The sequence below is a fragment of the Lepidochelys kempii genome, chromosome 13 (genome assembly GCF_965140285.1).
Source record: "Lepidochelys kempii isolate rLepKem1 chromosome 13, rLepKem1.hap1, whole genome shotgun sequence".
Lineage (NCBI taxonomy): Eukaryota > Metazoa > Chordata > Testudines > Cheloniidae > Lepidochelys > Lepidochelys kempii.
In genome coordinates this window covers 38,140,848-38,164,076 of record NC_136392.1, presented here as the reverse complement: position 1 = coordinate 38,164,076, position 23,229 = coordinate 38,140,848, and the positions used below count along the sequence as shown (strand labels likewise).

At 65.9% G+C, this 23,229-nt stretch overlaps 1 protein-coding gene across 1 annotated transcript; it reads right to left on the bottom strand.

Annotated features, from left to right (window-relative positions):
* Nucleotides 1-57: 57 nt before the first annotated feature.
* TGM1 (transglutaminase 1) lies at nt 58-21,194 on the bottom strand. Its single transcript, XM_073308617.2, has 15 exons — nt 21,154-21,194; nt 15,726-15,956; nt 14,970-15,161; nt 10,833-11,084; nt 10,253-10,371; nt 9,956-10,063; nt 9,623-9,797; nt 8,717-8,855; nt 8,481-8,584; nt 8,018-8,106; nt 7,524-7,677; nt 5,725-6,006; nt 4,116-4,276; nt 1,229-1,365; nt 58-737 (listed from the first exon to the last, which is right to left on the bottom strand). The coding sequence occupies exons 2-15, from the start codon at nt 15,949-15,951 to the stop codon at nt 392-394; spliced, it is 2,484 nt and encodes an 827-aa protein (XP_073164718.1). The 5' UTR covers nt 15,952-15,956; nt 21,154-21,194; the 3' UTR covers nt 58-391.
* Between the last annotated feature and the right edge of the window lie 2,035 nt (nt 21,195-23,229).

The following is a 23,229-nucleotide window of genomic DNA, read 5'->3' as shown; positions in this document are numbered from 1 at the left end:
GATCCTGCCCCCGGCGGCCCCCGCGGGCGGAGAAAACGTCGGAGGCGGGAGTCTGGGGCAAACGCTTTATTGCAAACAACGCCGGGTCCCCCCGGCTCGGGAGCGCCCCGGCCCCGGCCCCGGCCCCGGCCCGATCCGCCTCCGCCTCCGCCGGGGGGCGGCCCGGGGAGAGCTGCTCCCTCGCTGTGCGGCGGGCGGGAAGCAGGGGCGATGGGTCCGCGGCGGGCAGGCCGGCAGCGTGGGGACTTCAGCGGGGGCTGGCTGGGTGCAGACGGGGCGGCGAGGGGGGGGGTGGAGCCGCATTTCAACGCCGCTGGAGGGGTCGGGGGTGGGGTGGGCAGACGCCCCGCTCCCGCCCGCGGCACAGAGCGTCCCTGTGTCCCTGTGGGGCTCAGCCGGCCCGGCCGGGGTCTCGGTGACGGGCGGGGGAGTTCCGGGGGTCTGGCTGGCGCGAGGGGGAGCCCCGGGCGGGGGAGCCCCTGGCCGGGGAGCCCCTGGCCGGGGAGCTGCGGGCGGGGGAGCCCCTGGCCGGGGAGCTGCGGGCGGGGGAGCCCCGTGCCGGGGAGCTGCGGGCGGGGGCCGGCTGGCCCCCTGCGGCCGGGGCTACATCCACGGTCACCACCCCGTGGACCTGGGAGAGCTGGGGGCTGTCCAGGCTGGCCACCAGCTGGCGCCGCCCGGCCCGGAGCGGCACGAATGTCTGGCGGAAGGAGATCGTCTGGTGCCCACCGATGGTCCTGTGGGGAGAGGAGAAGGGGTCAGGGCGCCCGAGTTCCGTCCCAGCCCTGGGAGTGGAAGGGGGTCCAGCGGTTAGAGCAAGGGGAAGTGGGTTGGGTGCTAGGACTCCTGGGTTCCATCCCTGGCTAGGGGAGGGGAGGGGAGGGGGTCTAGTGATTAGAGTGGCAGGGGGTGGGGAGACTGGGAGCCAGGACTCCTGGGTTCTCTCCCCAGCTCAGGAAGGAGAATGGGGTCTAGTGGTTAGAACAGGGGGGCCAGGTGCCAGGATTCCTGGGTTCCATCCCAAGCTCAGGGAAGGGGGGGGGTCTAGTGATTAGAGTGGCAGGGGGTGGGGAGACTGGGAGTAAGGACTCCTGGGTTCTCTCCCCTGTTCAGGGAGGATAGTGGGGTCTAGTGGTTAGAGGTGTGGGCCTAGGAGCCAGGACTCCTGGGTTCCATCCCTGGCTCTGAGAGAGGAGTGGGAGCGGAGGAGGGTGGGGGGATCACTCACCCTAAGGTTGTGGCCTTGGGGCTGGACACCCCCGACCCCTCCATGTGGAAGACAGCACCCGTCAGCGTCTGGGGCAGTGGGTTCTTGAAGAGGACTTGCACCTGGGTCTCCTTGCCCACCACAGCTGGGCCCAGCACCTGAGAGAGAGAGGTGAGAACCCAGGTGTCCGGGCCAGCTTCGTCCTCCCCCACACAGCCCCCCACCCCCAAGCAATCCCAGGTGTCTTGGTCCTGTCGATTCACCTGCCCTTGCAGTGAGAGAATCCAGGCACCTGGACCCCCCTTTACTGTGAGCCTCAGGTTCCCCCTGCCCCCCACAGTGCAAGAACCCAGGTGTCCGGGCTGTCCCCAGCACTCAGAGAACTCAAGTGTCAGGTTTCCCCCCATAGTCAAAGGACACTGGTGTCTGGGCCCCCCCGGCAGTCAGAGAACCCAGGTGTCAGGGCCCCCTTACCGTGAGCGCCAGACTCTCCCCCCATAGTGAGAGAACCCAGGCATCCAGGCCCCTTATCGTGAGCGTCAGACACCCCCCCATAGTGAGAGAACCCAGGCGTCCGGGCCCCCTTACCGTGAGCGCCAGACCCCCCCCATAGTGAGAGAACCCAGGCGTCCGGGCCCCCTTACCGTGAGCGCCAGACCCCCCCCCCATAGTGAGAGAACCCAGGCGTCCGGGCCCCCTTACCGTGAGCGCCAGACCCCCCCATAGTGAGAGAACCCAGGCATCCGGGCCCCCTTACCGTGAGCGCCAGACCCCGCCATAGTGAGAGAACCCAGGTGTCCGGCCCCCTTACCGTTAGCGTCAGACCCGGCCATAGTGAGAGAACCCAGGCATCCGGGCCCCTTACCGTGAGCGTCAGGCCCCCCCATAGGGAGAGAACCCAGGCGTCCGGGCCCCCTTACCGTGAGCGCCAGACTCTCCCCCCATAGTGAGAGAACCCAGGCGTCCGGGCCCCCTTACCGTGAGCGTCAGCCCCCCCCCCCCCATAGTGAGAGAACCCAGGTGTCAGGGCCCCCCCCCATAGTGAGAGAACCCAGGTGTCAGAGCCCCTTTACTGTGAGCGTCAGACTCTCCCCCCATAGTGAGAGAACCCAGGGGTCCGGGCCCCTTACCGTGACTGTCAGCCCCCCCCCATAGTGAGAGAACCCAGGCGTCAGGGCCCCTTACTGTGAGCGTCAGACCCCCCCCCATAGTGAGAGAACCCAGGCATCCGGGCCCCTTACCGTGAGCGTCAGGCCCCCCCATAGTGAGAGAACCCAGGCGTCCGGGCCCCTTACCGTGAGCGTCAGACCCCCCCATAGGGAGAGAACCCAGGCATCCGGGCCCCTTACCGTGAGCGTCAGGCCCCCCCATAGGGAGAGAACCCAGGCGTCCGGGCCCCCTTACCGTGAGCGCCAGACTCTCCCCCCATAGTGAGAGAACCCAGGGGTCCGGGCCCCTTACCGTGACTGTCAGACCCCCCCCATAGTGAGAGAACCCAGGCGTCAGGGCCCCTTACTGTGAGCGTCAGACCCCCCCCCATAGTGAGAGAACCCAGGCATCCGGGCCCCTTACCGTGAGCGTCAGGCCCCCCCATAGTGAGAGAACCCAGGTGTCTGGGCCCCTTACCGTGAGCGTCAGACCCCGCCATAGTGAGAGAACCCAGGCGTCCGGGCCCCTTACCGTTAGCGTCAGACTCTCCCCCCATAGTGAGAGAACCCAGGCATCCGGGCCCCTTACTGTGAGCGTCAGACCCCCCCCCCCCATAGTGAGAGAACCCAGGCGTCCGGGCCCCTTACCGTGAGCGTCAGGCCCCCCCATAGAGAACCCAGGCGTCCGGGCCCCTTACCGTGAGCGTCAGACCCCCCCCCAAAGTGAGAGAACCCAGGCGTCCGGGCCCCTTACCGTGAGCGTCAGACCCCCCCCCCAAAGTGAGAGAACCCAGGCGTCCGGGCCCCCTTACCGTGAGTGCCAGACTCTCCCCCCATGGTGAGAGAACCCAGGCATCCGGGCCCCTTACCGTGAGCGTCAGACCCCCCCATAGTGAGAGAACCCAGGCATCCGGGCCCCTTACCGTGAGCGTCAGGCCCCCCCATAGGGAGAGAACCCAGGCGTCCGGGCCCCCTTACCGTGAGCGCCAGACTCTCCCCCCATAGTGAGAGAACCCAGGGGTCCGGGCCCCTTACCGTGACTGTCAGACCCCCCCCCATAGTGAGAGAACCCAGGCGTCAGGGCCCCTTACTGTGAGCGTCAGACCCCCCCCCATAGTGAGAGAACCCAGGCATCCGGGCCCCTTACCGTGAGCGTCAGGCCCCCCCATAGTGAGAGAACCCAGGCGTCCGGGCCCCTTACCGTGAGCGTCAGACCCCGCCATAGTGAGAGAACCCAGGCGTCCGGGCCCCTTACCGTTAGCGTCAGACTCTCCCCCCATAGTGAGAGAACCCAGGCATCCGGGCCCCTTACCGTGAGCGTCAGGCCCCCCCATAGAGAACCCAGGCATCCGGGCCCCTTACCGTGAGCGTCAGACCCCCCCCCAAAGTGAGAGAACCCAGGCGTCCGGGCCCCTTACCGTGAGCGTCAGACCCCCCCCCCCCAAAGTGAGAGAACCCAGGCGTCCGGGCCCCCTTACCGTGAGTGCCAGACTCTCCCCCCATGGTGAGAGAACCCAGGCATCCGGGCCCCTTACCGTGAGCGTCAGGCCCCCCCATAGTGAGAGAACCCAGGCGTCCGGGCCCCCTTACCGTGAGCGTCAGACCCCCCCCCAAAGTGAGAGAACCCAGGTGTCCGGGCTCCCTTACCATGAGCGTCAGACCCCCCCCCAAAGTGAGAGAACCCAGGCGTCCGGGCCCCTTACCGTGAGCGTCAGACCCCCCCCCAAAGTGAGAGAACCCAGGTGTCCGGGCTCCCTTACCGTGAGCGTCAGGTCTGGTGTGCGCAGGCGGAAGCTGTGCTGCTTGGCGAGTACCTGCCCGGTCTGAGCCACCTTCCCCGAGACGCTGAGCATGAGGGCCGCCTGGTCCACGAGGTGGGGCTGGTACTCGGCATAGGACACCACCATGCGGACGGACTGGGCTGCAGGGGGCAAGGAGGGGGTCAGAGAGCCCGGTGGGGGTAGGGGGCAGCTGTCCAAGGGCTGGGGCACCCAGGGTCATGGAGGGGCCAGGGCTGAGAGGATCAATGGGTCAGGAGGGGATCGGGGGTGTGTGTGGGGCTTCTGAGATCAGGGGCTGGGTTTGAGGGTTCGGGGGGATATGCAATGGTGGGTTGGGTTTGGGGAGACTTGGGGGGAGAAGGTTTGGGGGGCCCTAGAGGGATGGGTTTGGAGGTACCCATTTTTGCCAGGCAGGAGCCGGTCCTGTTTGAAGTTGCTTTGGGTCACCTTGGCGTAGTTTGGGGTTCTGGGGGGCTGGGCATCGGCGTGCAGGGGATTGGGGAGTTCAGAAGCTGGAGGTTCAGGGTGACTTTGGGGGCTAAGTAGGGTTTGGCTGCGCAGGAGATGAGATTGGGGTTCACAGGGATGTGGGGGTGTGGACTGAGACTTAGAAGACAGGGTGGATTTGTGGGTTCGTGATGGGGAGATAAGAGGTTGGGAACCGTGGGGCTCAGGAGATTGGGATTCAGGGGTGTGGATTGAGGTTTTGGGGGTTTAGGAGCTGGGGGGATTTGGGATCCGGCATCAGGGGAATGGATTGTGGACCAGGGTTTCAGGGGATTGGGGTTCAGAGGCATTTGGGGGTGGGTTGGGAGTGCGGGGCCCAGGGGATCAGAGTTGCAGGGAGTCAGGATTCAGGGGGATTCCCTGGGGGCTAGGAGGTCAGGCTTCCGAGGCATTTGGGAGGTGGGTGAGTGGTTTTGTGGCTTCAAGAACTGGAGGATTTGGGCTGGGGTTCAGGGGATGGATTGGGGGTCAGGGTTGCAGATGGTTGGGGTTCAGGGGGATGGATTGCAGGCTGGGGGATCAGGGTTCAGAGACTCTGGGGGGTGGGCTGGGGATCGGGGTGTCAGGGCTGCAGGAGATCAGGGCTGCAGGGGGTCGAGGTTCAGGGTGTGGGCTAGGGGGCCGGGGGTTCAGGGCTGCAGGGGGTGGGGGTTCAGGGCTGCAGGGGGCTAGGGTTCAGGGGTGTGAGCTAGGGGGCCAGGGGATCAGGGCTGCAGGGGGTTGGGGTTTGGGGAGGTGGGCTGGGGGTCAGGGGATCAGGGCTGTAGGGGGCAGGGGTTCAGGGCTGCAGGGGGATCGCTGTTTGGGGGGTGGGCTGGGGGTCAGGGCTGCAGGTGGATTGAGGTTCAGGGGGGTGGGGGCCAGGGGGTCAGGGCTGCAGGGGGTTGGTGTTTGCGCGGGTGCTCTGGGTGTCAGGGGATCAGGGCTGCAGGGGGTGGGGGTTCAGGGGGGTGGGGGCTTGGGGCTGGTGGGGGGTCGGGGGATCAGGGCTGCAGGGGGTCAAGGTTCAGGGGGGTGGGGGCTTGGGGCTGGTGGGGGATCAGGGCTGCAGGGGGTCAAGGTTCAGGGGGCCGGGGCTCACCTCCTCCCGGCGGGATCTGCACCTGCCGGCTCTCCTGTTTGAAGGTGCTCCCCGTCACGCCCGTGTAGAACATGGGGGCCAGGTGCAGGCTGAGGGCCACGCTGTGGCTGCTGCTGCCCCGGTTGCTCAGGGCCACCTGGATGCTCACGTCCTGGCCCATGATGGCCTCGGAGGTCTCCACGCTCAGCGACACGTCCTCGCCCCACTCCTTGTTCTTGTAGATGTGCGCCTTGGTGCCGTGCCGTGCCGCCGTCTCCACCGCTTGCCGCTCGGCTTCCGAGCCTGGTGGGGGGGCCACGAGGAGTCAGCGAGGGTGGGAGCTGGGCCTCCCCCGCCGGGACCAGTGTCCTTGGGCAAGGGTGGGCGCTTGTGCGCAAACAGCAGTGCCTGAGCATGCATGGGTGTGCAAACACCAGGGCATATAAGAAGGTGAGTGTGCAAAGAGAAATGGGTGAGTGTGCAAAGAGAAATGGGCGAGTGCAAGTGTGTAAATTCAGGAACAAAAGTGGGTGTGCACGAATGAGCGTGCAAATGCAGGGGAAATGATCGTGACCAGGATTGTGGGTGTGCTAACATGGCAAATCAGTGCACAGGTGTGGGCGTGTGACTGTGTGGAAATGCGTCTGTGGAAGAATGAGAGTTCAAGTGCAGAAAACGGAGCATGTGAACAGATGTGCGTGTGCATGAGTAAGTGTGCAACAGTGACCAAGCAAGCATGCAGATGAACGTATGGGTGCAAACAGAAAAGTGAGTGCTCAAACACAAACGTGAGTGCACAAGAGGGCGTGGGAAGGCCAATAAGCGAGCGTGGAAACGTGTTTGGGGCGCACAGGTGAGCGTACACACGTGGAAAAGTGAGTGTGCAAACACGGTTGCGTGTGCAAAGCTAGCCAACACATCTGTGTCAGGTTAGTGTGTACCTCGGTATATGAGCGCTCGGCTGTTGCAGGAGCTCGCTGGGGCTCTTTCCCCCACGCTCACCCGCACACCCGACGCTAGCCCAGGCCCGTGTTTGGCACAAGCGGCGAGGAAAGGTGTCCAGATCCGGCCACGCTCAGTCCAGGTCTCAGTGTGTGCCGGGGAGGGGCCGGCCTGGCCCCTGGAATGCCATTCTCCAACTCGGAGATGAGCCAAGACCCAGAACAAACCCGAAGGGAACCGGCCCGACAGGGTGGGTTGGTAGGGGTCAAATCCTCCTGGAAATGCTCCGTGTGAGGGGAGTGTCACAACTCTGCACGGGCCAGCTTCCCGGAGAGCGTGGTCGCACCGAGCGTCTCACTCCTGCCGGTGTGCAGCAAGAAAGCAGACGGCGATGGGCGGGGTCCAGGGATGGAGCGTACAATGGATCGACAGCGCCCAGGGAGACGGGAGCACGCAAACCTGGACGGGTGAGGGCACAAGAACGAGCGTGCAAACAAAACCAGCAGGCAAGCATGCAAATGGAGTGCGCAAGACATGCAGACAGGAGCCCGCAAACACTGACACTTGAGCGTGCAAACAGGATGGTGAGAGAGGACAAGAGTGCCCAGTGAGTGGCTATAGACGTAAGAGAGTCCAAAGGAGTGTGCAAGAGTGAGTGTGCAAGTGAAGAAGAGGGCATGTGAAGCATGCAACAGTGAGCATGCTCGTGCAGGAGAGGGCGTGTGCGGCATGCCAGAGCCAGTGTGCAAATGCAGCCGAGGTGCCATGAGCAGGCGTGCACGGCAAGGATGAAAGCCTGCGTGGCTGAGTGTGCACATGCGAGTGTGTAAGGCGGTGCGAGGGCGGGGGGGCCCGCCCCCCCCGTGCCCGACGCATACCCTCAGGGTGCTTGTAGAGATCGGTGATGTCGTGACGCTGGTGGGAGCCCACGGCCTTGGTGCTGATCAGGTGCCCGATGGCCTTTTCCTCCACGTAGACGATCTTGTAGGTGCCATCGGCCTGGCGCTGCCAGTAAACCTTGTCGCTGTTCACCTGGGGGGCGGGGATTGGGTCAGCGCCCCACGGAGACCCCTCCCCTTCACAGCCCCCATGGACTGTCCCCGCCCCTTCACAGCCCCTAGGGAGAGACCCCGCCCTAACACGGGGTCCCACAGAAAGACCCTGCCCCCACGGAGACCCGTCCCCTTCACAGCCCCCATGGACTGTCCCCGCCCCTTCGCAGCCCCTAGGGAGAGACCCCGCCCCAACACGGGGTCCCACAGAGAGACCCTGCCCCCATGGAGACCCCTTCCCTTCACAGCCCTCCCTCCCCCCCAAATACTGATGTTCATCTTTGGGGGGAGCAGACTTTTTTGCCCTCCCCCCCCAATACCTCAGCAAAGATGAAGGGCGCGTCGTACTTCAGATACACCTGCCCTTTCTTAATGGCCTCCACCGAGCAGGGCCCGCAGCAGAAGATACCTGGGGGGAGAGGTTAAGGGGGTCAGATAGGGGCAGGATTGGGGGAAGAGGTAGTGGGGGTGGGAGACACACACATAGTCACACCCAACAGCCCCTGTGGGGCTCAGGGCCCCAAAAGCCACATTCCTGTTGTCCTGGGGAACTCCCCAACACCGGATCACACCACCAGAGGGGAAGTGCGCCCTGGGGGAGGTGCATTGTGGGAGGGGGCTTCTCACGCTCCAGCAGAAGGGGACCCCTCTGTCCAAGACCCCCCCCATCTCATCCCCTGGCTTCGCCTTCAAACCTATTCCTCAGCCTCCCCCTCTTCTCCCCTCCCCCTTCTTCCTCTGCCCTCCACCCCCTTGCTTCCACCCCCTCTGCCCCCCACTCACCACTGCTGGTCTCTTGGGGGGTGGCATCGACCACTTGCCACCCGTCATACCCCGAGGGCAGGTCGGGCCGGGTCATCCAGCAGTCATTCCACACGTGGAAATTCCTAAGGGGCAGAGCGGGGGGGTTACCGGTTGCATCAGAGCCCCTCTTCTCTCCCCCACAGCCAATGCCTCCCTCTCCACAGCGCCTCCTACTGGAGTAGCCGGGAGCTGCCCCCCGGTGGCTGCCCCCTCACCAGACGGAGTCGGCGTTGAGCCGTTCCAGCGGTTTCATGTTCTCGTCGAAGTAGATGTCCATGGTGAGGCTGACGTCCGTGTCGTGGGCCGAGTTGTAGTTGGTGACCGTGCGGGTGGCGATCCCAAAGCACCGCAGGACTGGGGAGGGGGGCAGAACGGGGGTGTGTGTGTCGGGCTGTCGGGAGGGACACAGCCCCCCTACCCCCTGCAGGATCCCCCCAGCGCTAGCCCTGTCTGGCCTCTTCATTCTTTCCCTCCATTCTTTCCTTCATTCATTTCCTCCCTCCCTCTTTCCCCTCCATCGCTTCATTGCCTCCATTCCTCCCTCCCCTCCTTCATCCTCCATCTGTCTCCATCCCCTCCGTCTCGCTCTCTCTTCCCTTCCCTCGGTTGTTTCATTCCTCCTCTCCTTCCGCCCCCCACGCCTCTCTTCTTTCCTTCTAGTCCTCCTTTCTCTGCATTCCTCCATTCCCTCCTTCTCGCAAGCCCTGCTTTCATCCCCTCTCCTTGCTTTTCATTCCCTCTATTCTTCCTCTCCCGGCCAGTGCTTCTCTCTCTCCAGTCTTTCCTTCCCGCTTCCCATTCGTTCATTCCCTCGGCCCCCTACTGACCAGTCAGACCACAACCTCCCCCCAGCGGTGCCCCCTGGTGGCCAGCCAGGCCTGGCGTGTTCCCCCCCAGCGGTGCCCCCTGGTGGCCAGCCAGGCCTGGCGTGTTCCCCCAAAGCAGTGCCCCCTAGTGGCCAGCCAGGCCTGGCGTGTTCCCCCAAAGCAGTGCCCCCTAGTGGCCAGCCAGGCCTGGTGTGTTCCCGCACAGCGGTGCCCCCTGGTGGCCAGCCAGGCCCGGTGCTGCCCCAGGTGGTGCCCCCTGGTGGCCAGTGGGGGGCAGTGGTGCGCCCTGATTACCAGTTGTGACGACGCCGGCGAAGACCCAGCACTGGCCGTAGAGGACGGGGTAGCCGGTCCGGTGGTACTGCCGGAGGATGTCCACGCTGCCCACCCAGGCCGAGGGGTTGGTGCCCCGCGAGTAGTCACCCGTCCAGTTCCCCACCAGCACCCCGTTGTCGTCCAGGGAGTTCACCTGCCCCATGCCGGGGGGGGGGGAGAGAGCGGTGAGCGGGGGTAGAAAGGTCAGGGGAGGGACTGCAGGGACAGACAGGCGTGGAGGGTGGAGGTCAGGATGGGATGGGATGGGGGGGTGGAGGTGCCCCCCCGCCCATGGGCCCCTCCTCCACTCACCATGGCGGAGACGACGCGGGAGACGCTGATGGGGTCCCCGCGCCCCGAGTGGGGCATCCCGCGCCGGTCCAGGATGTACAGGCAGGCGTCCAGCAGCCCCCGGTCAAACTGGGGGGGGGAAGAGATGGGGGTCAGCGCCGAATAGCCCCCTCCGGCCCGGGGACCCCTCTCCTGGGGTGCCCCCTCCTCCATCCCCCTCCCTTCTCCTCCTCCTGCCCCAGGACCCCTCCCCTGGGGTATGCCCTACCCCATCCCCCTCCTGCCCCAGGACCCCCCATCCCTGCCCCCCAGTCCCACCTGCCCGTAGTTCCAGGTGCGCTCCCCGATTTGGCTCTCGGTGCCGTAGTAGATGCGGCCGCTCTCGTTGAGCACGTATTCCTCCAGCCAGTCGTCCTGTGGCAGGTACACGGCGTCCTCTGGGGGGGCAGGGGGGGAGACAGCCCGTCAGCTCCGCCCACTGCCCTTGGCCCCGCCCACCGCCCCTCGGCCCCGCCCACTGCCTCACAGCCCCACCCACCACCCCTGGGCTCTGGCCTCTCCTGCCCTAGATACGCCCTGTCCTCTTTGTCCACACCGAGTCCCCTCGGGAGGAAGGGACCATCAGTCTGTCCCACCCTTCCCCCATGGCTCCACCCCAAACCTTCCCGCTCCAGGTGTTCCGGGTCCCCCATGTGCTGTGAGCTTCCCCCTGGCCGTGCCCCCACGCCCTGCGAGCCTGACCCCCAGCGGTTGCAAGCTTCCCTCCGGCAGCATCCCCACGCCCTGCGAGCCTGACCCCCAGCGGCTGCAAGCTTCCCTCCGGCAGCATCCCTGCGCCCCACAGGCCCTGCGAGCCTGACCCCCACGTGCTTCCCCCCGGCCGCTGCGCCCCACTCACCGCGGCACCAGGGGTTGAAGAGGATGTAGATCTCGTTGCGGGGGTCAAAGGGCATCTGGTACTCGCCTGCCCGGCTCCGGGTCTTGACGCTGAAGCGGTACTTGCCGATGACGGCGGTGGGGGCGGTGTTGACCCGCAGGGACAGGCTGTTGCTGCTAGAGTCCCTCACTTCGGCTGCCCAGCCCAGCCCAGGCAGCGGGGCCCCCACCGGCACCAGGATGTGGGTGGCCTTGGACACCTGGGGCGTGGGGCCTGGGTGGGGGGGAGACAGGGAGTCAAAGCCCCCGCCCTGTGGTCAGCCCCCCTCCAGCCAGCCCCCTGCCTCTCCCTGCCCAGCCCCTCTCTATTCCCTGACACCCCACTCCCCAAACCCTCTGGCCAGCCCCCTGCCTCTCCCTGCCCAGCCCCTCTCTATTCCCTGACACCCCACTCCCCAAACCCTCCGGCCAGCCCCCTGCCTCTCCCTGCCCAGCCCCTCTCTATTCCCTGACACCCCACTCCCCAAGCCCTCCGGCCAGCCCCTCGCCTCTCCCTGCCCAGCCCCTCTCTATTCCCTGACACCCCACTCCCCAAGCCCTCCGGCCAGCCCCCCGCCTCTCCCTGCCCAGCCCCTCTCTATTCCCTGACACCCCACTCCCCAAGCCCTCCGGCCAGCCCCCCGCCTCTCCCTGCCCAGCTCCTCTCTATTCCCTGACACCCCACTCCCCAAGCCCTCTGGCCAGCCCCCCGCCTCTCCCTGCCCAGCCCCTCTCTATTCCCTGACACCTCATCCCCCAACCAGCCAGCCAGACCCCCACCAACTCTTCCCCCCTCTGGCCAGCCCCTTCCAGGAGAAACCTACAATCCATCCCCCCCACACTCTGTCCATCTACCCCCCCCCCGCCATTCTCTACAGATGGACCAGTCGCCCCCATGTGCCCCCATCCCTGGGCCCAGACACCCAGAGGTATCTGATCTCACATAGCATAGGACTGGAGGGGCACTGCTGGGGAGAAGCTTGCAGCCCCAGGCTGTTCCTAGCCAGGAGCACTGCTGGGGGGAAGCTCATAGGCCCGGCATATCCCTGGCCGGGGCCACTGCTGGGGGGAAGTTCACAGGCCTGGCGTGTCCTGCCATCCCAGCCCTGTGATCTCAGCTCCACCAGCAGGTCTGGGCAGGAGGGGCCCCTCCCAAACCTGTTCCACCCGAGTGTGGGGGAGCGGGGGTGGGGCCCAGTGGGGTGCGGTTGCCCCGCTTCCCTTCCACACCCTGCTGCCTCCCACACCCTGTCTCTCACCCATCTTGGGACTGCCACGCTGTGAGCTGCTCCCCAGCAGTGACCCCAAGCTGGGAAAGTGGGGTCTCCAGGGCTGCGAGCTTCCCCCCAGCAGTGCCCTCAGATGGGACAGGGGGCGAATCGGGTGTTGTGAGCTCCCCCACACTGGTGCCATGTGGCCTTGGGGTCTGGCCAAGCAGAGAGGGGTGTGGGAATGTGGCCACCACATCTGGGGAGCTGCCCGTGCAGTTGGGCCGCTAATGATGGGGTGGGTTTGTGGCCCCAGGGTGTGGGACCTGGGAAGGGGGTTAATTACAAAGCCAGCTGGGCTGGCAACCAAGGGAATGGGCCACGCCTCACAGCCAGTCCCATGGAGAGGCAGAATTCCTTCCCCACCCCGCCGATCAGCCTCGGCCTCTCATAAGAGCAGCCAGACTGGGTCAGACCAAGGGTCCATCTAGCCCAGGGTCCTGTCCTCTGACAGTGGCCAACGCCAGGTACCCCAGAGGGAATGGAAGACCAGGTGATCATGCAGTGACCCTCCCCTGTCTCCCATTGGCCCCTGGCAAATAGAGGCCCGGGCCACCTATCCTGGCTAATAGCCATTGATGGACCTGTCCTCCATGAATTTATCTAGTTTTTTTTTTATCCCTGTTATAGTCTTGGCCTTGACAACATCCTCTGGCAAGGAGTTCCCCATGTTAACTGTGCATTGTGTGAAAAAAAATACTTCCTTTTGTTTGTTTTAAACCTGCTGCCTATTAATTTCATTGGGTGACTCCTGGCTGTCGTGTTATGAGAAGGGGTAAATGACACTTATTCACTTTCTCCGCACCTGTCATGATCATATCCCCCTGCCCCGAGTCATTTTTTTCCAAGCAGAAACGTCCCAGTCTTATTAATCTCTCCTCATATGGCAGCCGTTCCAGATCCCTCATCATTTCTGTTGCCCTTTTCTGAACCTTTTCCAATTCCAATAGGTTTTTTTGAGGTGGGGCGACCAGAACCACATGCAGGATTCAGCGGGGGGCGCTTTGGGGAGTGGGGCCGGAGATCCAGCAGTGCAGGGTCCTGTCTCCCATCAGGTGATGCCATGGGGCATTGGGGAGAAGCACAGGGAGGCAGGGGGCACTATGGGATGGAAGGGGGGAGCGGCAGGGGGAGTTGCAGGGCACCGGGGGCTGCTGGGGGCAGCAGGGGGCAGTAGGGGGTGCCAGACGGCAGCAGAGGGCAGCGGGGGCAGGAAAAGGGCAGCAGGGAGGTAGCAGGGGGTGCTGGGGGGCAGCAGGACATAGAAGGGGCCCCAGGGATCAACTCTCACCAATGAGCAGCTCCAGGCAGACCAGATGCAGCTTGGAGCAGCAGGGGGTGCTGGGGAGCAGCAGGGGGCAGCAGGGTGGAAGGAGGGAGCAGCAGGGTTGCAGTGGGGGGCGTCTCTCACCAACAAGCAGCTCCAGGCAGACGCGGTGCAGCTCGGGGTCGTAGGGGGAGCAGTGGGGGGTGGGAGCAGTAGGGGGCGCTGGGGAACAGTAGGGGGCGCTGGGGAGCAGTAGGGGGCGCTGGGGAGCAGTGGGGGGAGCATGGGGGGCGTCTCTCATCGACGAGCAGCTCCAGGCAGACGCGGTGCGGCTCGGGGTCGTAGGGGGAGCAGTGGGGGGTGGGAGCAGTAGGGGGCGCGGGGGAGCATGGGGGGGCGTCTCTCACCGATGAGCAGCTCCAGGCAGACGCGGTGCAGCTCGGGGTCGTAGGGGGAGCAGTGCGGGGTGGGAGCAGTGGGGGGCGCTGGGGAGCAGTAGGGGGAGCATGGGGGGCGTCTTTCACCGACGAGCAGCTCCAGGCAAACGCGGTGCGGCTCGGGGTCGAAGGGGGAGCAGTGGGGGGTGGGAGCAGTAGGGGGCGCTGGGGAGCAGTAGGGGGAGCATGGGGGGCGTCTTTCACCGACGAGCAGCTCCAGGCAAACGCGGTGCGGCTCGGGGTCGTAGGGGGAGCAGTGGGGGGTGGGAGCAGTAGGGGGCGCTGGGGAGCAGTAGGGGGAGCATGGGGGGGCGTCTCTCACCGACGAGCAGCTCCAGGCAGACGCGGTGCGGCTCGGGGTCGTAGGGGGAGCAGTGGGGGGTGGGAGCAGTAGGGGGCGCTGGGGAGCAGTAGGGGGAGCATGGGGGGGCGTCTCTCACCGACGAGCAGCTCCAGGCAGACGCGGTGCGGCTCGGGGTCGTAGGGGGAGCAGTGGGGGGTGGGAGCAGTAGGGGGCGCTGGGGAGCAGTAGGGGGAGCATGGGGGGGCGTCTCTCACCGACGAGCAGCTCCAGGCAGACGCGGTGCGGCTCGGGGTCGTAGGGGGAGCAGTGGGGGGTGGGAGCAGTAGGGGGCGCTGGGGAGCAGTAGGGGGAGCATGGGGGGGCGTCTCTCACCGACGAGCAGCTCCAGGCAGACGCGGTGCGGCTCGGGGTCGTAGGGGGAGCAGTGGGGGGTGGGAGCAGTAGGGGGCGCTGGGGAGCAGTAGGGGGAGCATGGGGGGGCGTCTCTCACCGACGAGCAGCTCCAGGCAGACGCGGTGCGGCTCGGGGTCGTAGGGGGAGCAGTGGGGGGTGGGAGCAGTAGGGGGCGCTGGGGAGCAGTAGGGGGAGCATGGGGGGGCGTCTCTCACCGACGAGCAGCTCCAGGCAGACGCGGTGCGGCTCGGGGTCGTAGGGGGAGCAGTGGGGGGTGGGAGCAGTAGGGGGCGCTGGGGAGCAGTAGGGGGAGCATGGGGGGGCGTCTCTCACCGACGAGCAGCTCCAGGCAGACGCGGTGCGGCTCGGGGTCGTAGGGGGAGCAGTGGGGGGTGGGAGCAGTAGGGGGCGCTGGGGAGCAGTAGGGGGAGCATGGGGGGGCGTCTCTCACCGACGAGCAGCTCCAGGCAGACGCGGTGCACCTCGGGGTCGTAGGGCTGCTGCAGCTGCAGGCGGATGTCGAATGGCTGCCCCCGGCGCACGATCAGCTCGTCGTACTCGAACTCGTCCGTATGGTGGGCTCGGCGCGTTGCCCCCGAGCGCTGCCCCATCAGGTCCACGCCGCTCACCACCAGCATCCCCTCTGCAGGACAGGGCGCCGGTCAGTGGGGAGCCCCAGTGGGGGAGGGGTGGGGTCAGCAGGGGATCCCCCAGACCCAGAAAAGGGAACCCCAGTGGGGGAGGGGCAGGGGACACCCCAAGTCCAGAATCTGGACCACTGGAAATGCAGCGGGATCCCCCGTGGCAGTGGGGGGAGGGGAAGGGGCCAGATGCCCAGAAGTTGTATGAGAGGGGAGCGTCAGCAGGGGCCCCCCGGAGCAGGAGGACTGTTCTGGGGGGAAGGGGGACCCTGGGACAGGGGATCAGAATGGGGCAGGTTGCTCGGGGGGGGGGAAAGAGGAGTGAAGGGGTCCCACGTGGAGGCTGGGGTTCCTGGTGGGGAATTGGGGTGCCATGGGGGGCCCCAGGTGGACTCCGGTGGGGAGTAGCATCCAGTTTCTCCTCCACTCCCTGCTGCACTCAACAGCCACCTGGGGGACCTCCTGCTCCAGGGGCTGCGAGCTTCCCTGCAGCGGTGCCTGGATCAAGCCCAGCACTGGTTCAGCAGCATGGGGGACCCCTCCCGCCCCCAGGGAACCCCCCTCACCCCGGATGACTGGCTGGGCCGGCCGGGACCCCGGCACCTCCCCCGGCGCCGGCCCCCAGTCTGTGTCATCCCTGGGCCCTGCGCAGCATTTGCAGCATCTGCAGAATTTGCTGAAAAAGGATCGCTTCCTCCTTTCGGGCTGGGGATCAGGGGGGCCGGGCTGGTGCACCCGGTAGCTGGCACTCGCCCACCTCCCCACATCCATCCGGGTATTGGGCTCCGGCATCCTGCCTGGGGTGGAAGAGAGACAAGCAGTGAACACAGTTCCCCAGCGCTGTTATATACGGCTGTTCCCCAGCTGCGCCCCAGAGGTGGCTGCGTTTCAGCACTGGGCACATCACTTCTTGACATGTGTCAGGGGGAGGGCTGCCTGGCTGGTGGACCGCACAAACCGAGCGATGGGGAAATCGGCCTCGGGACAGTGAGGAACTAGGTCAGAGATGCTTCACCCTCGTTCTGTGTCAGATGCCGAGTCTGAGCCGGGGAGGGAACCCAGGAGTCATGACTCCCCCACTTCCAGCCCTGCTGTAACCACTAGACCGCACTCCTCGTGCAGAGAACCCAGGCGTCCTGAGTGGGGCATGCAGAGCTGGGTGCTCGCCTGGCCTTTGGGAGCGGGAGGACGGTTCCTGGAGCCAAATATCAGTTTCCTTCCCTGGCATGCACCCTGCCCCTGGCCCTAGCTGGAGAGAGTCCAGATGTGAACAGCTGCTGGGAGGGCCAGGGCTGGGAACACAAGAGTGGGGGAGGGGGGCATGGGGAGGGATGGATGGATGGCCGGACAGGGGCCAGACGGGGGCGTGGATGGACAGACAGACGGAGGGATGTGTGTGAGGACTAGAGAGATGGACGGATGTGGGGACAGATAGACAGATGGGGGTGTGGGGATGGACAGGCAGACAGCGAGGGTGCGGGGATGGGGAAGGACGGACAGGCAGAGGGATGTGCATGGGGATGGATGGATGGACAGACGGACATAAGGGTTTGTATGGCAATGGATGGATGGATGGGTGGACGGACAGAAAGAGGGATGTGCATGGGGATGGATGGATGGATGGACAGATGCAGGGCTGTGGGGGAGATGGATGGATAGAGGGGCATGTAAGGGGACAGACGGATGGACAGACAGAAGGCTGTAGGTGGACGGATGGATGGACAGACGGAAGGCTGTGGGGGGGATGGATGACCGGATGGAGAGATGTGCATGGAGACAGACAGACGAAGGGACAGACAGACAGGGCTGTGGGGGGCGTGGGTGGACGAATGGCTGGAGGGACGGGTATGGGGACGGAAGGAGGGACAGACAGACAGGGCTGTGGGGGGTATGGATGGATGGAGTGACGTGTATGGGGACAGACAGACAGGGCGGTGGGGGGGGGATGGATGGATGGACGGAGTGACGTGTATAGGGACGGACAGACAGGGTGGTGGGGTGCGTGGGTGGATGGATAGATGGAGGGACGGGTATGGGGACAGAAGGAGGGAGAGACAGACAGGGTTGTGGGGGGTATGGATGGATGGAGTGACGTGTATGGGGACGGACAGACAGGGCAGTGGGGGGCGTGGATGGATGGACGGACGGAGTGACGTGTAAGGGGACGGACAGACAGGGCGGTGGGGGGGGATGGATGGATGGACGGACGGAGTGACGTGTATAGGGACGGACAGACAGGGTGGTGGGGTGCGTGGGTGGATGGATAGATGGAGGGACGGGTATGGGGACAGAAGGAGGGAGAGACAGACAGGGTTGTGGGGGGTATGGATGGATGGAGTGACGTGTATGGGGACGGACAGACAGGGCAGTGGGGGGCGTGGATGGATGGACGGACGGAGTGACGTGTAAGGGGACGGACAGACAGGGCAGTGGGGGGAACGGATGGATGGAGGGACGGGTATGGGGATGGAAGGAGGGAGAGACAGACAGGGCTGTGGGGGGGATGGATGGATGGATGGACGGACGGAGTGACATGTATGGGGATGGACAGACAGGGCGGTGGGGGGGGGACGGATGGATGGAGGGACGGGTATGGGGATGGACAGACAGGGCGGTGGGGGGGATGGATGGATGGAGTGACGTGTATGGGGACAGACAGACAGGGCGGTGGGGGGGACGGATGGACGGGTATGGGGACGGACAGACAGGGCGGTGGGGGGGATGGATGGATGGATGGACGGACGGAGTGACGTGTATGGGGATGGACAGACAGGGCGGTGGGGGAACGGATGGACGTAGGGACGGGTATGGGGACGGACAGACAGGGCGGTGTGGGGGGATGGATGGATGGATGGACGGACGGAGTGACGTGTATGGGGATGGACAGACAGGGCGGTGGGGGGGGACGGATGGATGGATGGGGTGACGTGTATGGGGACGGACAGACAGGGCGGTGGGGGGGATGGATGGAGTGACGTGTAAGGGGACGGACAGACAGGGCGGTGGGGGGGACGGATGGATGGAGGGACGGGTATGGGGATGGAAGGAGGGAGAGACAGACAGGGCGGTGGGGGGGATGAATGGATGGACGGACGTGTAAGGGGACGGACAGACAGCCGGGGAGGTGATGTCGTGGTGGCCCTGGGAGGGTTCGGGGGTCCCCCGCAGCCGGGGGGCAGGCATGGCAGTGGTGCTGGGTGCGAGGAGAGCCCAGAGGCAGCCAAGCTGCAGTACCCGGCTCGGGCACTGGGGGGGGCTGTGATGTGGGGGCGTGGCCAAGGCCCAGGGAAGCCAATGGGAGCGCAGGGCAGGGTTGGGGCAGAGGGGTCGGAAGGGGTTACCCTCTGCCCCAGGAACCCCACCACGCCCAATGGGAGCCGGTCCCAGTGATGTCATGGCGGGGGGCGGGGCTCCAGTCCCACCTCCTCACAGAGTGGAAATTTAACGGGGATTCGAGGAATTCGATGACGACTCTGGAACCCAGGAGTCCTGCCCCCCACACTGTGCTCTAACCACTAGTCCCCCTCCCCTCTCCGACCCGGGGAGAGAACCCAGGAGTCCTGCCCCCCACACTGTGCTCTAACCACTAGTCCCCCTCCCCTCTCCGACCCGGGGAGAGAACCCAGGAGTCCTGCCTCCCACACTGTGCTCTAACCACTAGTCCTCCTCCCCTCTCCGACCCGGGGAGAGAACCCAGGAGTCCTGCCCCCCACACTGTGCTCTAACCACTAGTCCTCCTCCCCTCTCCGACCCGGGGAGAGAACCCAGGAGTCCTGCCCCCCACACTGTGCTCTAACCACTAGTCCTCCTCCCCTCTCCCACCCGGGGAGAGAACCAAGGAGTCCTGCCCCCCACACTGTGCTCTAACCACTAGTCCCCCTCCCCTCTCCGACCCGGGGAGAGAACCCAGGAGTCCTGCCCCCCACACTGTGCTCTAACCACTAGTCCCCCTCCCCTCTCCGACCCGGGGAGAGAACCCAGGAGTCCTGCCCCCCACACTGTGCTCTAACCACTAGTCCTCCTCCCCTCTCCGACCCGGGGAGAGAACCAAGGAGTCCTGCCCCCCACACTGTGCTCTAACCACTAGTCCCCCTCCCCTCTCCGACCCGGGGAGAGAACCCAGGAGTCCTGCCCCCCACACTGTGCTCTAACCACTAGTCCCCCTCCCCTCTCCGACCCGGGGAGAGAACCCAGGAGTCCTGCCCCCCACACTGTGCTCTAACCACTAGTCCTCCTCCCCTCTCCGACCCGGGGAGAGAACCAAGGAGTCCTGCCCCCCACACTGTGCTCTAACCACTAGTCCCCCTCCCCTCTCCGACCCGGGGAGAGAACCCAGGAGTCCTGCCTCCCACACTGTGCTCTAACCACTAGTCCTCCTCCCCTCTCCGACCCGGGGAGAGAACCAAGGAGTCCTGCCCCCCACACTGTGCTCTAACCACTAGTCCCCCTCCCCTCTCCGACCCGGGGAGAGAACCCAGGAGTCCTGCCCCCCACACTGTGCTCTAACCACTAGTCCTCCTCCCCTCTCCGACCCGGGGAGAGAACCCAGGAGTCCTGCCTCCCACACTGTGCTCTAACCACTAGTCCCCCTCCCCTCTCCGACCCGGGGAGAGAACCCAGGAGTCCTGCCCCCCACACTGTGCTCTAACCACTAGTCCCCCTCCCCTCTCCGACCCGGGGAGAGAACCCAGGAGTCCTGCCCCCCACACTGTGCTCTAACCACTAGTCCCCCTCCCCTCTCCGACCCGGGGAGAGAACCCAGGAGTCCTGCCCCCCCCACTGTGCTCTAACCACTAGTCCCCCTCCCCTCTCCGACCCGGGGAGAGAACCCAGGAGTCCTGCCCCCCCACACTGTGCTCTAACCACTAGTCCTCCTCCCCTCTCCGACCCGGGGAGAGAACCCAGGAGTCCTGCCCCCCACACTGTGCTCTAACCACTAGTCCCCCTCCCCTCTCCGACCCGGGGAGAGAACCCAGGAGTCCTGCCCCCCACACTGTGCTCTAACCACTAGTCCTCCTCCCCTCTCCGACCCGGGGAGAGAACCCAGGAGTCCTGCCTCCCACACTGTGCTCTAACCACTAGTCCCCCTCCCCTCTCCGACCCGGGGAGAGAACCCAGGAGTCCTGCCTCCCACACTGTGCTCTAACCACTAGTCCCCCTCCCCTCTCCGACCCGGGGAGAGAACCCAGGAGTCCTGACACCCAGCCACCCCCCTGCTCGACTTCCATCTAAGGCACTGCACACCCCTCCCCCCCTTCAGTGGCTGAGGACCAGGGCTCTGGGGACGGGACCCGGGAGAGTCTGCCAGGGCCCAACTCACCCCCAGGCTAAGCACCCCACAACCCCAGCTCCCCAAAACGCCCAGCTCCCAAATTCCACCCCATTCCTTCCCCAGTCTGCAAACATCCCAGCCCCCCAAAATCCCCAGCCCCTCGTCCCCCCGCCCCCAAATAACCCAACACCTCTTCCCCCAGCACCCCAAACTTCTCAGCAACTGTTCCCGCAGCACCCGAATATCCCAGCACCTCACCCCCAGCACCCCAAACTTCCCAGCCCCTCTTTTCCCAGCCCCCCAAGCCCCCAGCACCTCTTCCCCCAGCACCCGAATATCCCAGCACCTCACCCCCAGCACCCCAAACTTCCCAGCCGCTCTTCCCCCAGCACCCCAAACTTCCCAGCCCCCCAAGTCCCCAGCACCTCTTCCCCCAGCACCCGAATATCCCAGCACCTCACCCCCCAGCACCCCAAACTCCCAACATCTCTTCCCCCAGCCCCCTAAACTCCCAACATCTCTTCCCCCTGCCCCCTAAACTCCCAACATCTCTTCCCCCAGCCCCCTAAACTCCCAACATCTCTTCCCCCAGCCCCCCGAATATCCCAGCACCTCTTCCCCAGCCCTCCAAACCCCCAGCCCCGCTTCCCCCAGCCCCCCGAATATCCCAGCCCCTCTAACTCCCAGCCCCCCAAACTCCCAGCCCCGGAGCCCGCACTCACTGGCCGGGCGCTCGCTGAGCTCTGGGGCCAGGCGCTGCGCGCTCCGGAGCTGGGAGCCGGGGGGGGGAGGGGGCGGGGCCGGGGGCGGGGCCGCAGGGGGGCGGGAGGGTCCCGGAGGGTCCACACCTAGCGACCCGCGAGTCACCCGGGAAGGGGCGGGAGGAGCCGGGTGACCTCAGCTGCCCCCAGGCGCTTCCTCTAGCGGGGGAATACCCTGTCCATCCCCCCTCCCCCAAGACACCCCCTCCCCACGCTGCACCCCCATCCCCACCCTGCAGCCCCATCCATCTCCCCACCCCTGCCCCAGACACCCCCGGTTCATCCCCACCCCCTACATACCCCACACCCCCATTCATCCCCGCACTCCCTCCCCAGCCCCACCTCCCCGCCTATCACCTACCTCTGTTCCCTTCCCCCCCCAGTCTCTCTCTCCTGATGGACACCAGCTAATCTAGCTCCATTCGCCCCCCCTCTGTGCATCCACCCCACTCCACTCCGCAGAGGATGTGCTGTAGGGAGCCCCCCAGTCCCCTGGTGGCTGGGGGGACCCCCAAGCCCTTGGCTTCCCTGCTGTAACCAGCTCCCTGAGGGCAAGGCAGTTTCTCCTGCTCCCCCAAAGCTGCCGGGCAGGTAAATGGCCCCCAGTAACCATTCCCCACATTGCCAAGAGAGCTGTGAGAGAACCCAGGAGTCCAGCCTGCCAGGCTCCCTGCTCTCACCACTGGACCTCCCTCCCCTCCCAGAGCAGGGACAGAACCCAGGCATCCCGTGATGGGGCTGCATTGGGACAGGCCCTGGGAAGAGAGTGAGGCTGGAGGGCGGGCATTGTCTCAGCTGGGGGCAGAGGGGCTTGGGGCATCTCCCCCACCCAGAACCCCCCAGCTTGCCCCTCCTCCCAGAAGCCCCAGAGATGCTCATTAGGGCCCCAAATGTCCCCCTCCCTGGTGCATTCGGGCCAAAGCTGGAACAGAAAAACCTGCCCAACCTGCCCCATGGAGCCCAGGGATTCTCCCCCTGCGGGGAGGGCTCAGAGCCAGCCCCAGGGTGGGGGCCTGGCTGGCTGAGGGGGGCAGAGAATGGGACACAGGGCCTCCGCCCCCAGCTCGACCGGTGCCCCTCACTCCCGCCCTGCAGCCCGTGCTAGCCCAGCCCGTGCCCCTCGCTCCCCACCCACAGCCCCTGCTAGCCCAGCCCTGGGCTCCCCCTCCACCCAGTCAGGAATTTGGGAGGAGGCTCTGAAGTGTCTCCCCCTTGAACCTGGCTCCCATCCCAGGGTTCGTGGCACTGTGGGGCTGGGGAGTGGAGTGGGAGGAGGGGCTGGCCGGGTGTTGCCCCATATCACTCAAGGCCTGATGTGCCAGGAAACACCCGGGATGTGGTAACCTCTGCAGTGGCTCCAGTTGCGTATCGGGGTGTCACCGTTCCCACAAAGACCATGAAGCAACCGCGGGCGAGTGGCGGACGTCGTGGCTTCCGCTGGGGTGCAGCAGCCCAGCGGAGCTAGGAGTGCGAGGAATTCGGTGCAACAGCCAGGGCCCCACCCCAGAGAGGGGACGTCAGAGCAAATTCCTTCTGCCCAGGGAGCGGGCCGGCAGCCTGAGGGGCCGGGCTCGTGGGGGCTGCGGGTCGGGAGTGAGGGGCACTGGCAGGGCGCGGGAGGGCAGGGCTGGGCATGGGGGGGGGACTGCAGGTCGGGAGTGAGGGGCACCGGCTGGGCAGGGGGGGGCAGGGCTGGGCATGGGGGCGCTGCAGGTCAGGAGTGAGGGGCACTGGCGGGGGGGGCAGGACTGGGCATGGGGGGGGACTGGGGGTCGGGAGTGAGGGGCACCAGCTGGGCAGGGAGGGGCTGCGGGTCAGGAGTGAGGGGCACCGGCAGGGCGTGGGGGGGCAGGGCTGGGCAGCGGGTCGGGAGGGGCACCGGCAGGGCGGGGGGGGGGCAGGACTGGGCATGGGGGGGACTGGGGGTCGGGAGTGAGGGGCACCGGCAGGGCGTGGGGGGGCTGCGGGACGGGAGGGGCACCAGCAGGGCAGGGAGGGCAGGGCTGGGCATGGGGGGGCTGCAGGTCGGGAGTGAGG

Excerpts from the sequence above, each read along its gene's own strand:
- TGM1 (XM_073308617.2), bottom strand. The coding sequence starts at position 15,951 with ATGCCGGAGCCCAATACCCGGATGGATGTGGGGAGGTGGGCGAGTGCC. Across the intron at positions 15,162-15,725 it reads GGCCCAGCCAGTCATCCGGG|AGGGGATGCTGGTGGTGAGC; the intron begins GTGAGGGGGGTT and ends CCTGTCCTGCAG. Across the intron at positions 10,064-10,252 it reads GCACCTGGAACTACGGGCAG|TTTGACCGGGGGCTGCTGGA; the intron begins GTGGGACTGGGG and ends TCCCCCCCCCAG.